This window comes from Oncorhynchus gorbuscha, linkage group LG04 (genome assembly GCF_021184085.1).
Source record: "Oncorhynchus gorbuscha isolate QuinsamMale2020 ecotype Even-year linkage group LG04, OgorEven_v1.0, whole genome shotgun sequence".
NCBI classification, from domain to species: Eukaryota; Metazoa; Chordata; class Actinopteri; order Salmoniformes; family Salmonidae; genus Oncorhynchus; species Oncorhynchus gorbuscha.
This window is the reverse complement of record NC_060176.1, coordinates 5,238,564-5,250,839: the sequence shown is the minus strand read 5'-3', so window position 1 is coordinate 5,250,839 and position 12,276 is coordinate 5,238,564. Positions and strand designations below refer to the sequence as shown.

The 12,276-nt window shown below is 43.7% G+C and overlaps 1 protein-coding gene across 1 annotated transcript in view; it reads right to left on the bottom strand.

Moving 5' to 3' along the window:
• LOC124033572 (sodium-dependent noradrenaline transporter-like) overlaps positions 1-12,276 on the bottom strand; it is a 54,455-nt gene that overhangs the window by 25,970 nt on the left and 16,209 nt on the right. Inside the window, exon 5 of the mRNA XM_046345627.1 lies at positions 3,228-3,366. Within this exon, the coding sequence (XP_046201583.1) occupies positions 3,228-3,366 (139 nt within the window). The remainder of the gene's footprint in view (positions 1-3,227; positions 3,367-12,276) is intronic.

The window sequence follows — 12,276 nt, the reverse complement described above, 5'->3', positions numbered from 1 at the left end:
ACACAGAACATTAGATACATGACAACAGTAGTGTTCAATACACCACCTGGACACAACACAACACAGAACATTAGATACATGACAACAGTAGTGTTCAATACACCACCTGGACACAACACAACACAGAACATTAGATATATGACAACAGTAGTGTTCAATACACCACCTGACACAACACAACAACACAGAACATTAGATACATGACAACAGTACACACACCTGGACACAACACAACAACACAGAACATTAGATACATGACAACAGTAGTGTTCAATACACCACCTGGACACAACAACACAGAACATTAGATACATGACAACAGTAGTGTTCAATACACCACCTGGACACAACACAACACAGAACATTAGATACATGACAACAGTAGTGTTCAATACACCACCTGGACACAACACAACAACACAGAACATTAGATACATGACAACAGTAGTGTTCAATACACCACCTGGACACAACACAACAACACAGAACATTAGATACATGACAACAGTAGTGTTCAATACACCACCTGGACACAACACAACAACACAGAACATTAGATACATGACAACAGTAGTGTTCAATACACCACCTGGACACAACACAACACAGAACATTAGATACATGACAACAGTAGTGTTCAATACACCACCTGGACACAACACAACACAGAACATTAGATACATGACAACAGTAGTGTTCAATACAGCACCTGGACACAACACAACACAACACAGAACATTAGATACATGACAACAGTAGTGTTCAATACACCACCTGGACACAACACAACACAACACAGAACATTAGATACATGACAACAGTAGTGTTCAATACACCACCTGGACACAACACAACACAACACAACACAGAACATTAGATTTGACAACAGTAGTGTTCAATACACCACCTGGACACAACACAACACAGAACATTAGATACATGACAACAGTAGTGTTCAATACAGCACCTGGACACAACACAACAACACAGAACATTAGATACATGACAACAGTAGTGTTCAATACACCACCTGGACACAACACAACACAACACAGAACATTAGATACATGACAACAGTAGTGTTCAATACACCACCTGGACACAACACAACACAGAACATTAGATACATGACAACAGTAGTGTTCAATACACCACCTGGACACAACACAACAACACAGAACATTAGATACATGACAACAGTAGTGTTCAATACACCACCTGGACACAACACAACAACACAGAACATTAGATACATGACAACAGTAGTGTTCAATACACCACCTGGACACAACACAACAACACAGAACATTAGATACATGACAACAGTAGTGTTCAATACACCACCTGGACACAACACAACACAACACAGAACATTAGATACATGACAACAGTAGTGTTCAATACACCACCTGGACACAACACAACAACACAGAACATTAGATACATGACAACAGTAGTGTTCAATACACCACCTGGACACAACACAACAACACAGAACATTAGATACATGACAACAGTAGTGTTCAATACACCACCTGGACACAACACAACACAGAAGATTAGATACATGACAACAGTAGTGTTCAATACACCACCTGGACACAACACAACAACACAGAACATTAGATACATGACAACAGTAGTGTTCAATACACCACCTGGACACAACACAACACAGAACATTAGATACATGACAACAGTAGTGTTCAATACACCACCTGGACACAACACAACAACACAGAACATTAGATACATGACAACAGTAGTGTTCAATACACCACCTGGACACAACACAACACAGAACATTAGATATGACAACAGTAGTGTTCAATACACCACCTGGACACAACACAACACAACAACAGAACATTAGATATATGACAACAGTAGTGTTCAATACACCACCTGGACACAACACAACAACAGAACATTAGATACATGACAACAGTAGTTAAATAAAGGTAAAATTTAAATAAAAACAATCTATGTCGTCGGCACCCAGGGAGCAGTTGTTTTTCGGGGTTAACTGCCTTGCTCAAGGCAGTTAACCCCGAATGTGTTATATTACAGTAGGAGTGTGTGTTATATTACAGTAGGAGTGTGTATTATATTACAGTAGGAGTGTGTGTTATATTACAGTAGGAGTGTGTGTTATATTACAGTAGGAGGGTGTGTTATATTACAGTAGGAAATACACCACCTGGACACACACAACACAGAACATTAGAACACAACAGTAGTGTTCAATACACAACCTGGACACAACACAACACAGAACATTGTGTGTATTATATTACAGTAGGAGTGTGCGTTGTATTACAGTAGGAGTGTGTGTTATATTACAGTAGCAGTGTGTGTTATATTACAGTAGGAGTGTGTGTTATATTACAGTAGGAGTGTGCGTTGTATTACAGTAGGAGTGTGTGTTATATTACAGTAGGAGGGTGTGTTATATTACAGTAGGAGTGTGTGTTATATTACAGTAGGGGTGTGCATTGTATTACAGTAGGAGTGTGTGTTATATTACAGTAGGAGGGTGTGTTATATTACAGTAGGAGTGTGTGTTATATTACAGTAGGAGTGTGTGTTATATTACAGTAGCAGTGTGTGTTATATTACAGTAGGAGTGTGTGTTATATTACAGTAGGAGTGTGCGTTGTATTACAGTAGGAGTGTGTGTTATATTACAGTAGGAGGGTGTGTTATATTACAGTAGGAGTGTGTGTTATATTACAGTAGGAGTGTGCGTTGTATTACAGTAGGAGTGTGTGTTATATTACAGTAGGAGGGTGTGTTATATTACGGTAGGAGTGTGTGTTATATTACAGTAGGAGGGTGTGTTATATTACAGTAGGAGTGTGTGTTATATTACAGTAGGAGTGTGTGTTATATTACAGTAGGAGTGTGTGTTATATTACAGTAGGAGTGTGTGTTATATTACAGTAGGAGGGTGTGTTATATTACAGTAGGAGTGTGTGTTATATTACAGTAGGAGTGTGTGTTATATTACAGTAGGAGGGTGTGTTATATTACAGTAGGAGTGTGTGTTATATTACAGTAGGAGGGTGTGTTATATTACAGTAGGAGTGTGTGTTATATTACAGTAGGAGTGTGTGTTATATTACAGTAGGAGGGTATGTTATATTACAGTAAGAGTGTGTGTTATATTACAGTAGGAGTGTGTGCTGTCCTAAGCGGTAGGGTACAGCACAGTGTGTCAACAGTACCTTGCCGGAGGACTTGACGCCCTTCCAGAGACTAAAGTAGAGTAGAAAGACCACAGCCACCAGACAGAGGACCAGCTCCCAGCGAGGCATGCCCAGGTCCTGGATCCCCCTGCTCTCATGGAGGTGGAGTACGCCACGCCTGGAGAACACACACACACTAAGGCTGAGTCCCGTTTCTACAAGCTTCTACCGTAGTGTCCTTTGCACACTTTCACATGGCCAATGCTTACACCAACCCTATGCTTTTAAATCAATGACGGGAGTCTGAAAGTGTGTACTTCTGGAAAAGGGTGTAGAATCTGGAAGCATCCACATACTTAACAAGACAGTGGTGTGGAGGATGACATGTGTAACACACTCAGACCACACACACACAAACACACACACATATATAGACACAGGCAAGAACACGAACACACACACAGTAAGTGGTGCGGAGGATGACATGTGTAACACACTCAGACCACACACACTCCAACAACACACCTAACTTCATTTAGACCCAGATTGATGACCAAACTGTCCACAGCATAGATACCTCATAAAACACAAAGAAAAAGATAGGAAGATAGACATGCCTTATTAGGAAACATACAGTATGAGGCTATATTGCAGGCTACCCACAGTATTCTCTTTTCCCTGGCCAGCCCACAGAATGCTGTGCTTGTATGGAGGATCCACCCAGGCTATGACTCAGCTAGCATAGACTCAACACATGAACAGTCCCTGTCTGACCCTGAGAAGAGTGAGGGGAGTCACCTGCTCTAAGGGAGGACAGGATTCTAAAAACACCCAACAGTCAATCATCTACACACCATTTACTCCAGTCTGAACTTAAACCACTTCAATTAGGTAGAAAGTGTGTAGAAATGATAATGAACTCAACTTTTTTAAATAATCTCAACCATTTTTCTTCAATCACAGTATTTTCAATAAAGAGCTATCAGCAGCAGTATTTTGGTTGATTTTGTGGTGTCGAGCCAGTGATATTATTAACATGAATTTGGGCAAAATGTAATTATTGACAATGAATGAGGTGGGAATGTTGTTCACTTGTCATATAATTGCTACATTTAATATCAATATAGCATTAAAAATAGTTTTCCAGATTGTATTTTGCCGATTATTTTTCACATTGTGAATATTGGGTCACGACAGAGACAACCTGGTTCAATTTGGTTCCTGAGGTGTTAAAACCCAGTCACAGCATCTATACATTTATCATTGAACCACAAGCTTATTGTTACTGAATGAGAAGCATAGTTCAAAGCTTTTATCTCAACATATTATGATCCCCATTTGTTCTGTATCCATTCAATCATCTCGCTAACAGAATCCCGAGGGAAGAATGAAGGACTCAGGGTTTGAAGTACCTGAGAAAATATTTTCTACTCTTAACATGCACAAAAGCAAGCATGCATGCACACACACACACTCTCTCTCACACTCCTTCAAAGACCTTGGCAGCTAGAGGTTTTAATAGCAGACTTTGTCAACCCTCTTGGGAGCCATTCCCCTCATAACACTCTGACTACTACTCTCAGTTGAAGGGGCGCTCAAAGGTTCAAGTGCTTACCAGAACATATATAAAAGAGGGGAGACAAATGGTGTCTCATCCTTCCCTACAGAAATATTGTTTCCTGCTATCCATCTCCTCATTCCCAGATCATCCTCGGTTCTTCCCAGGACAGACATACTGAGCCACACCTGCTCTGAGTCCCACCGGACTGACCAGACTGACAGCGGATCTGGATCAACTTCCAGCTCAGCGATATTAGGGAGCATCCCGTTCCTGCTCTGTATCACAAGTGGCACCCTATTCCCTTTATAGTGCACTACTTTTGTCCAGGGACCATAGGGATTTGGTCAAAAGCTGTGCACTATATAAGGGAATAGGGTGCCATTTAAAGACACTGCTTTTCTCAAAGGGAAGCAGGGGTCAGAGGTCATAGTGTTCAAATGATCAACGGTATTGACCAATATTGACCTGTAGCGAGAACGGCCATGTGTTTTTCCCCCTCTTCTTCTAAACTGAGTAAGGAGGAAGGAGTAAACGTGAGTCATCACAAGTGGACAGTATTATGGGACATCTGATCTCATTCTAATCGCAGAGGGTGCCCTAAAACTATTTACGTTTACATGGAGATGACAGATGGTTTGTTTCTGCTTTGAAAACACAGCGTTTAAAAAACAGGTAACCATAGCTCCCTGAGGAACGGGTTGATGGCTGCTTGTTTCTTCATCTTCCAGTCTTAGAAACAGGCCTGAGGCTCAGTGTTACAGCCCAGCCGAGGGCTCACCACCATTGGGGAGAGAGATGTGGGACTCCGTAGAGCCGACAACAAAGAGCCAGGCCAGAATTATGCTCACCACGAAGCTCATATCCAAGACAACATGATCTTTAGGGTCTCCTCTGTCTCTCCAAGACCAGATGTTTTGTCTGCTGTCTATTTCTGGAGCGCTCAAGGTTGTTGTCATGTGTTGCTGCCATGCTATGTTGTCGTCTTAGGTCTCTTTGTGTAATGTTGTGGTGTCTCTCTTGTCGTGATGTGTGTTTTGTCCTATATTTGTATTTGTAATCCCAGCCCTGTCCCAGCAGGAGGCCTTATGCCTTTTGTTCGGCCGCCATTGTAAATAAGAATTTGTTTTTAACTGACTAGGTATCCCCTTTCCCTAATACTATGTCCACTTGCCTAGTTAAATAAAGGTCAAATAAAAATACATTAAAAAAACACCCATCCTATTCATCAGAGAAACAGCTGTCTAAGGGCTGCACATCAAAACAATCCATTCTTTAACTTCATTATCTGTTTGTGATTCCTCCTCTCTGTCTGTTTGACCGGTGGGCTAGCGGGGCGATTTCATCCGGCGGCCAGCCTCTCTCTGTGATTATGCTGATAAGTGTAGCTACGAAATGACATGTGGATCTGATGCCCCAGGATGGTTACACAACCCACCGCCTGGCAAGCCAGAAGAGGAAGACACATAAACAAGCCAACTGTCTGCCCAGACTAGACATCAAGGACAAGGGGACTGTCAGATCAGACAGCCCAGTCCTAAATATGTCTAACCGACGTGATTTATATCCTGATGATAATACATTTAAAGCTGTTAGAACACATGTTCAAAATCATTTTGTAAGTCGCTCTGGATAAGAGCGTCTGCTAAATGACTTAAATGTAAATGTAAATGTAATTTTCCACTTCACCAGGTGAAGAGAGATAGAGAAGAGAAGAGAAGAGGAGAGGAGAGGAGAGGAGAGGAGAGGAGAGGAGAGGAGAGGAGAGGAGAGGAGAGGAGAGGAGAGGAGAGGAGAGGAGAGGAGAGGAGAGGAGAGGTAGAGAAGAGAAGAGAAGAGGAGAGGAGAGAGGAGATGAGAGGAGAGATAGAGAAGAGAAGAGAAGAGAAGAGAAGAGAAGAGGAGAGGAGAGGAGGAGAGGAGAGATAGAGGAGAGGAGAAGAGAGAGGAGAGGAGAGGAGAGGAGAGGAGAGGAGAGGAGAGGAGAGGAGAGGAGAGGAGAGGAGAGGAGAGGAGAGGAGAGGAGAGGAGAGAGAGAGGAGAGGGAGGGAGGAGAGGAGAGATAGAGAAGAGAAGAGGAGGAGGAGAGGAGAGGAGAGAGAGGAGAGGAGAGGAGAGGAGAGGAGAGGAGAGGAGAGGAGAGGAGAGGAGAGGAGAGGAGAGGAGAGGAGAGGAGAGGAGAGGAGAGGAGAGGAGAGGAGAGGAGAGGAGAGGAGAGGAGAGGAGAGGAGCTGTCTAAGAAGGACAGAACGGAACAAGAGACAGACACGTTGATATTACTAACTAGTCATGTATAGGCAGGGGGTCTAGGTTTGTTGTGGTGCTTCCAGGCTGTACAGTCCATCTGATATCACACTAACCGTAAATGTTATCAAACATCAATGCATGTTCTTTGGACCAGTTATTCTAAAAACAAACTCTTATCTGCTTTCCCTGAAATGGTCAACACAAAAGTGATCTGAAGCTATTTGGCCAAAGTATATCAATCCCTAAGGCCTCTTTTACAAATTCTGGGCTAAAATGTTCTTTAAGAAGCACATATACACAACAGAGACACACATTTAATATGGTAGTGATATGAACAATATTCTATTAAAAAAGAGAAGGAAAACAATATCTTCCAGGAAAATGTCAAGCAATACTGTATGCTTTATCAAATATTATTGACTAGTATTAATCTCTTTGGGCCATTTTCCCAGACATGTATAGCATGTTCTCCAGAATGAGGTAAACGTCTGACTTGACTTTGAGTAGACACACCAAGCAGGATCACTACTTACTACAAATACCCAGAACCATGCAAGTGGAACTGATGGAAAGTGAGATTGATCAAATAATTATCTCTTATGTAATTGTTCAAGCAATTTCCTCAAAAAACGGTTTCATTGAGCACTTCATCAATCGAGTGACATTGAAGTCAACCATCTAAAAATGCAAATAGCCCTTTTTTATCCTATGGGGACAGCCGAATAAACCTTTAAGGTTCTAGATAGCACTTTTATTTCTAAGAGTGTATCATGTATTGCTGGATCAAATCCCCGAGCTGACAAGGTAAAACTCTGTCATTCTGCCCCTGAGCAAGGCAGTTAACCCACTGTTCCCCGGGCACTGAAGAAGTGTATGTCGATAAAGGCAGCCCCCCGCACCTCTCTGATTCAGAGGGGTTGGGTTAAATGCGGAGGGCATATTTCAGTTGAAGGAATTCAGTTGTACAACTGACTAGGTATCCACCTATTCCTTTCCTTTCCCTTTCCATCAAGTCAAGCTATCCCTGACACTAAATCAAACACAGCTAATTTAGCATGTAAAGGATGTAAAGAATCTATAGAAACCATCTGTTTTTGATGAAACGGTGTGAAAATCGGATGTGTCAACGTTCACACAGGATGTGTATAGCATGTCTGCTGATTTAAATACAGATCATTGTTGAACTGACCAGGCAAGGACCACTGGGACATTCCTACTAAGACCAACGTCCAACCTGAGGATATATCGGACTAGATGTGCCAAGCTTCTAACACATACCTTTACCCTGGTCATACATCTACACACATGACTGATTTTTGATTTATTTTTATTTATTTATTTCCCCTTTATTTAACCAGGAAGGCTAGTTGAGAACAAGTTCTCATTTACAACTGCGACCTGGCCAAGATAAAGCATAGCAGTGTGAACAGACAACAACAAAGAGTTACACATGGAGTAAACAATAAACAAGTCAATAACACAGTAGAAAAAAAGGAAAAAAAGAGTCTATACATTGTGTGCAAAAGGCATGAGGAGGTAGGCGAATAATTACAATTTAGCAGATTAACACTGGAGTGATAAATGATCAGATGGTCATGTGCAGGTAGAGATACTGGTGTGCAAAAGAGAAGAAAAGTATATAAATAAAAACAGTATGGGGATGAGGTAGGTGAAAATGGGTGGGCTATTTACCGAGAGACTATGTACAGCTGCAGCGATCGGTTAGCTGCTCAGAGAGCAGATGTTTAAAGTTGGTGAGGGAGATAAAAGTCTCCAACTTCAGTGATTTTTGCAATTCGTTCCAGTCACAGGCAGCAGGGAACTGGAAGGAAAGGTGGCCAAATGAGGTGTTGGCTTTAGGGATGATCAGTGAGATACACCTGCTGGAGCGTGTGCTACGGGTGGGTGTTGCCATTGTGACCAGTGAACTGAGATAAGGCGGATAATTATTTATCTCAGTGTCTAGGTGATTGGCCAGTAGCTAGGTTGATGTTCTATATGGAGACATATTTGTGCTGGATTTAAGATTGAAGCATTTGACCTTGAGAACTATGGGCACCTGTGGGGTAGACAGGTCATAACCTAACGAGTGTTCATTTTGACCTGTGCCCTGACCCCTGACTTTTAGGGATTAGCCTCTACCATGCAGAGCGCCGAGTGAGCCACCCTGCCACGTGACTCACCTTTAACACTAATTGAACTGTCATGGTAACATAATAAAACTAACTAGGTTATCTAACAACAATAATAAACACACATAGCAATGTGTATCAAATACATGCTGTGTCAAAATGAGTTTAAATCAATGGTCTATAAACAGTCTCCTCTGACCTTCCCAGAGAACATGATAATAAAATATTCCATTAAGGTTCAGCCAACCTCTGGTGGACTTGCAAAGGCTCTTGGATATATCCCACTGAAAGAGGGTGGGCTAGAGAGCCAGCTAGAGTCAGAGGGGGAGAAACATGTCTAAAGAAGGGAGACAGCTAGAGTCAGAGGGGGAGAAACATGTCTAAAGAAGGGAGACACCTAGAGTCAGAGGGGGAGAAACATGTCTAAAGCAGGGAGACAGCTAGAGTCAGAGGGGGAGAAACATGTCTAAAGCAGGGAGACAGCTAGAGTCAGAGGGGGAGAAACATGTCTAAAGCAGGGAGACAGCTAGAGTCAGAGGGGGAGAAACATGTCTAAAGCAGGGAGACAGCTAGAGTCAGAGGGGGAGAAACATGTCTAAAGCAGGGAGACAGCTAGAGTCAGAGGGGGAGAAACATGTCTAAAGCAGGGAGACAGCTAGAGTCAGAGGGGGAGAAACATGTCTAAAGAAGGGAGACAGCTAGAGTCAGAGGGGGAGAAACATGTCTAAAGAAGGGAGACAGCTAGAGTCAGAGGGGGAGAAACATGTCTAAAGAAGGGAGACAGCTAGAGTCAGAGGGGGAGAAACATGTCTAAAGAAGGGAGACAGCTAGAGTCAGAGGGGGAGAAACATGTCTAAAGCAGGGAGACAGCTAGAGTCAGAGGGGGAGAAACATGTCTAAAGAAGGGAGACAGCTAGAGTCAGAGGGGGAGAAACATGTCTAAAGCAGGGAGACAGCTAGAGTCAGAGGGGGAGAAACATGTCTAAAGCAGGGAGACAGCTAGAGTCAGAGGGGGAGAAACATGTCTAAAGCAGGGAGACAGCTAGAGTCAGAGGGGGAGAAACATGTCTAAAGCAGGGAGACAGCTAGAGTCAGAGGGGGAGAAACATGTCTAAAGCAGGGAGACAGCTAGAGTCAGAGGGGGAGAAACATGTCTAAAGAAGGGAGACAGCTAGAGTCAGAGGGGAGAAACATGTCTAAAGCAGGGAGACAGCTAGAGTCAGAGGGGGAGAAACATGTCTAAAGAAGGGAGACAGCTAGAGTCAGAGGGGGAGAAACATGTCTAAAGCAGGGAGACAGCTAGAGTCAGAGGGGGAGAAACATGTCTAAAGAAGGAGACAGCTAGAGTCAGAGGGGAGAAACATGTCTAAAGCAGGGAGACAGCTAGAGTCAGAGGGGGAGAAACATGTCTAAAGCAGGGGGTCAGCTAGAGTCAGAGGGGGAGAAACATGTCTAAAGCAGGGAGACAGCTAGAGTCAGAGGGGGAGAAACATGTCTAAAGAAGGAGACAGCTAGAGTCAGAGGGAGAGAAACATGTCTAAAGCAGGGAGACAGCTAGAGTCAGAGGGGGAGAAACATGTCTAAAGCAGGGAGACAGCTAGAGTCAGAGGGGAGAAACATGTCTAAAGCAGGGAGACAGCTAGAGTCAGAGGGGGAGAAACATGTCTAAAGAAGGGAGACACCTAGAGTCAGAGGGGGAGAAACATGTCTAAAGAAGGGAGACAGCTAGAGTCAGAGGGGGAGAAACATGTCTAAAGCAGGGAGACAGCTAGAGTCAGAGGGGGAGAAACATGTCTAAAGCAGGGAGACAGCTAGAGTCAGAGGGGGAGAAACATGTCTAAAGCAGGGAGACAGCTAGAGTCAGAGGGGGAGAAACATGTCTAAAGCAGGGAGACAGCTAGAGTCAGAGGGGGAGAAACATGTCTAAAGCAGGGAGACAGCTAGAGTCAGAGGGGGTGAAACATGTCTAAAGAAGGGAGACAGCTACAGTCAGAGGGGGAGAAACATGTCTAAAGAAGGGAGACAGCTAGAGTCAGAGGGGGAGAAACATGTCTAAAGAAGGGAGACAGCTAGAGTCAGAGGGAGAGAAACATGTCTAAAGCAGGGAGACAGCTAGAGTCAGAGGGGGAGAAACATGTCTAAAGAAGGGAGACAGCTAGAGTCAGAGGGGGAGAAACATGTCTAAAGAAGGGAGACAGCTAGAGTCAGAGGGGGAGAAACATGTCTAAAGAAGGGAGACAGCTAGAGTCAGAGGGGGAGAAACATGTCTAAAGAAGGGAGACAGCTAGAGTCAGAGGGGGAGAAACATGTCTAAAGCAGGGAGACAGCTAGAGTCAGAGGGGGAGAAACATGTCTAAAGCAGGGAGACAGCTAGAGTCAGAGGGGGAGAAACATGTCTAAAGCAGGGAGACAGCTAGAGTCAGAGGGGGAGAAACATGTCTAAAGAAGGGAGACACCTAGAGTCAGAGGGGAGAAACATGTCTAAAGAAGGGAGACAGCTAGAGTCAGAGGGGGAGAAACATGTCTAAAGCAGGGAGACAGCTAGAGTCAGAGGGGGAGAAACATGTCTAAAGCAGGGAGACAGCTAGAGTCAGAGGGGGAGAAACATGTCTAAAGCAGGAGACAGCTAGAGTCAGAGGGGGAGAAACATGTCTAAAGCAGGGAGACAGCTAGAGTCAGAGGGGGAGAAACATGTCTAAAGCAGGGAGACAGCTAGAGTCAGAGGGGGTGAAACATGTCTAAAGAAGGGAGACAGCTAGAGTCAGAGAGGGAGAAACATGTCTAAAGAAGGGAGACAGCTAGAGTCAGAGGGGGAGAAACATGTCTAAAGAAGGGAGACAGCTAGAGTCAGAGGGAGAGAAACATGTCTAAAGCAGGGAGACAGCTAGAGTCAGAGGGGGAGAAACATGTCTAAAGAAGGGAGACAGCTAGAGTCAGAGGGGGAGAAACATGTCTAAAGAAGGGAGACAGCTAGAGTCAGAGGGGGAGAAACATGTCTAAAGAAGGGAGACAGCTAGAGTCAGAGGGGGAGAAACATGTCTAAAGAAGGGAGACAGCTAGAGTCAGAGGGGGAGAAACATGTCTAAAGCAGGGAGACAGCTAGAGTCAGAGGGGGAGAAACATGTCTAAAGCAGGGAGACAGCTAGAGTCA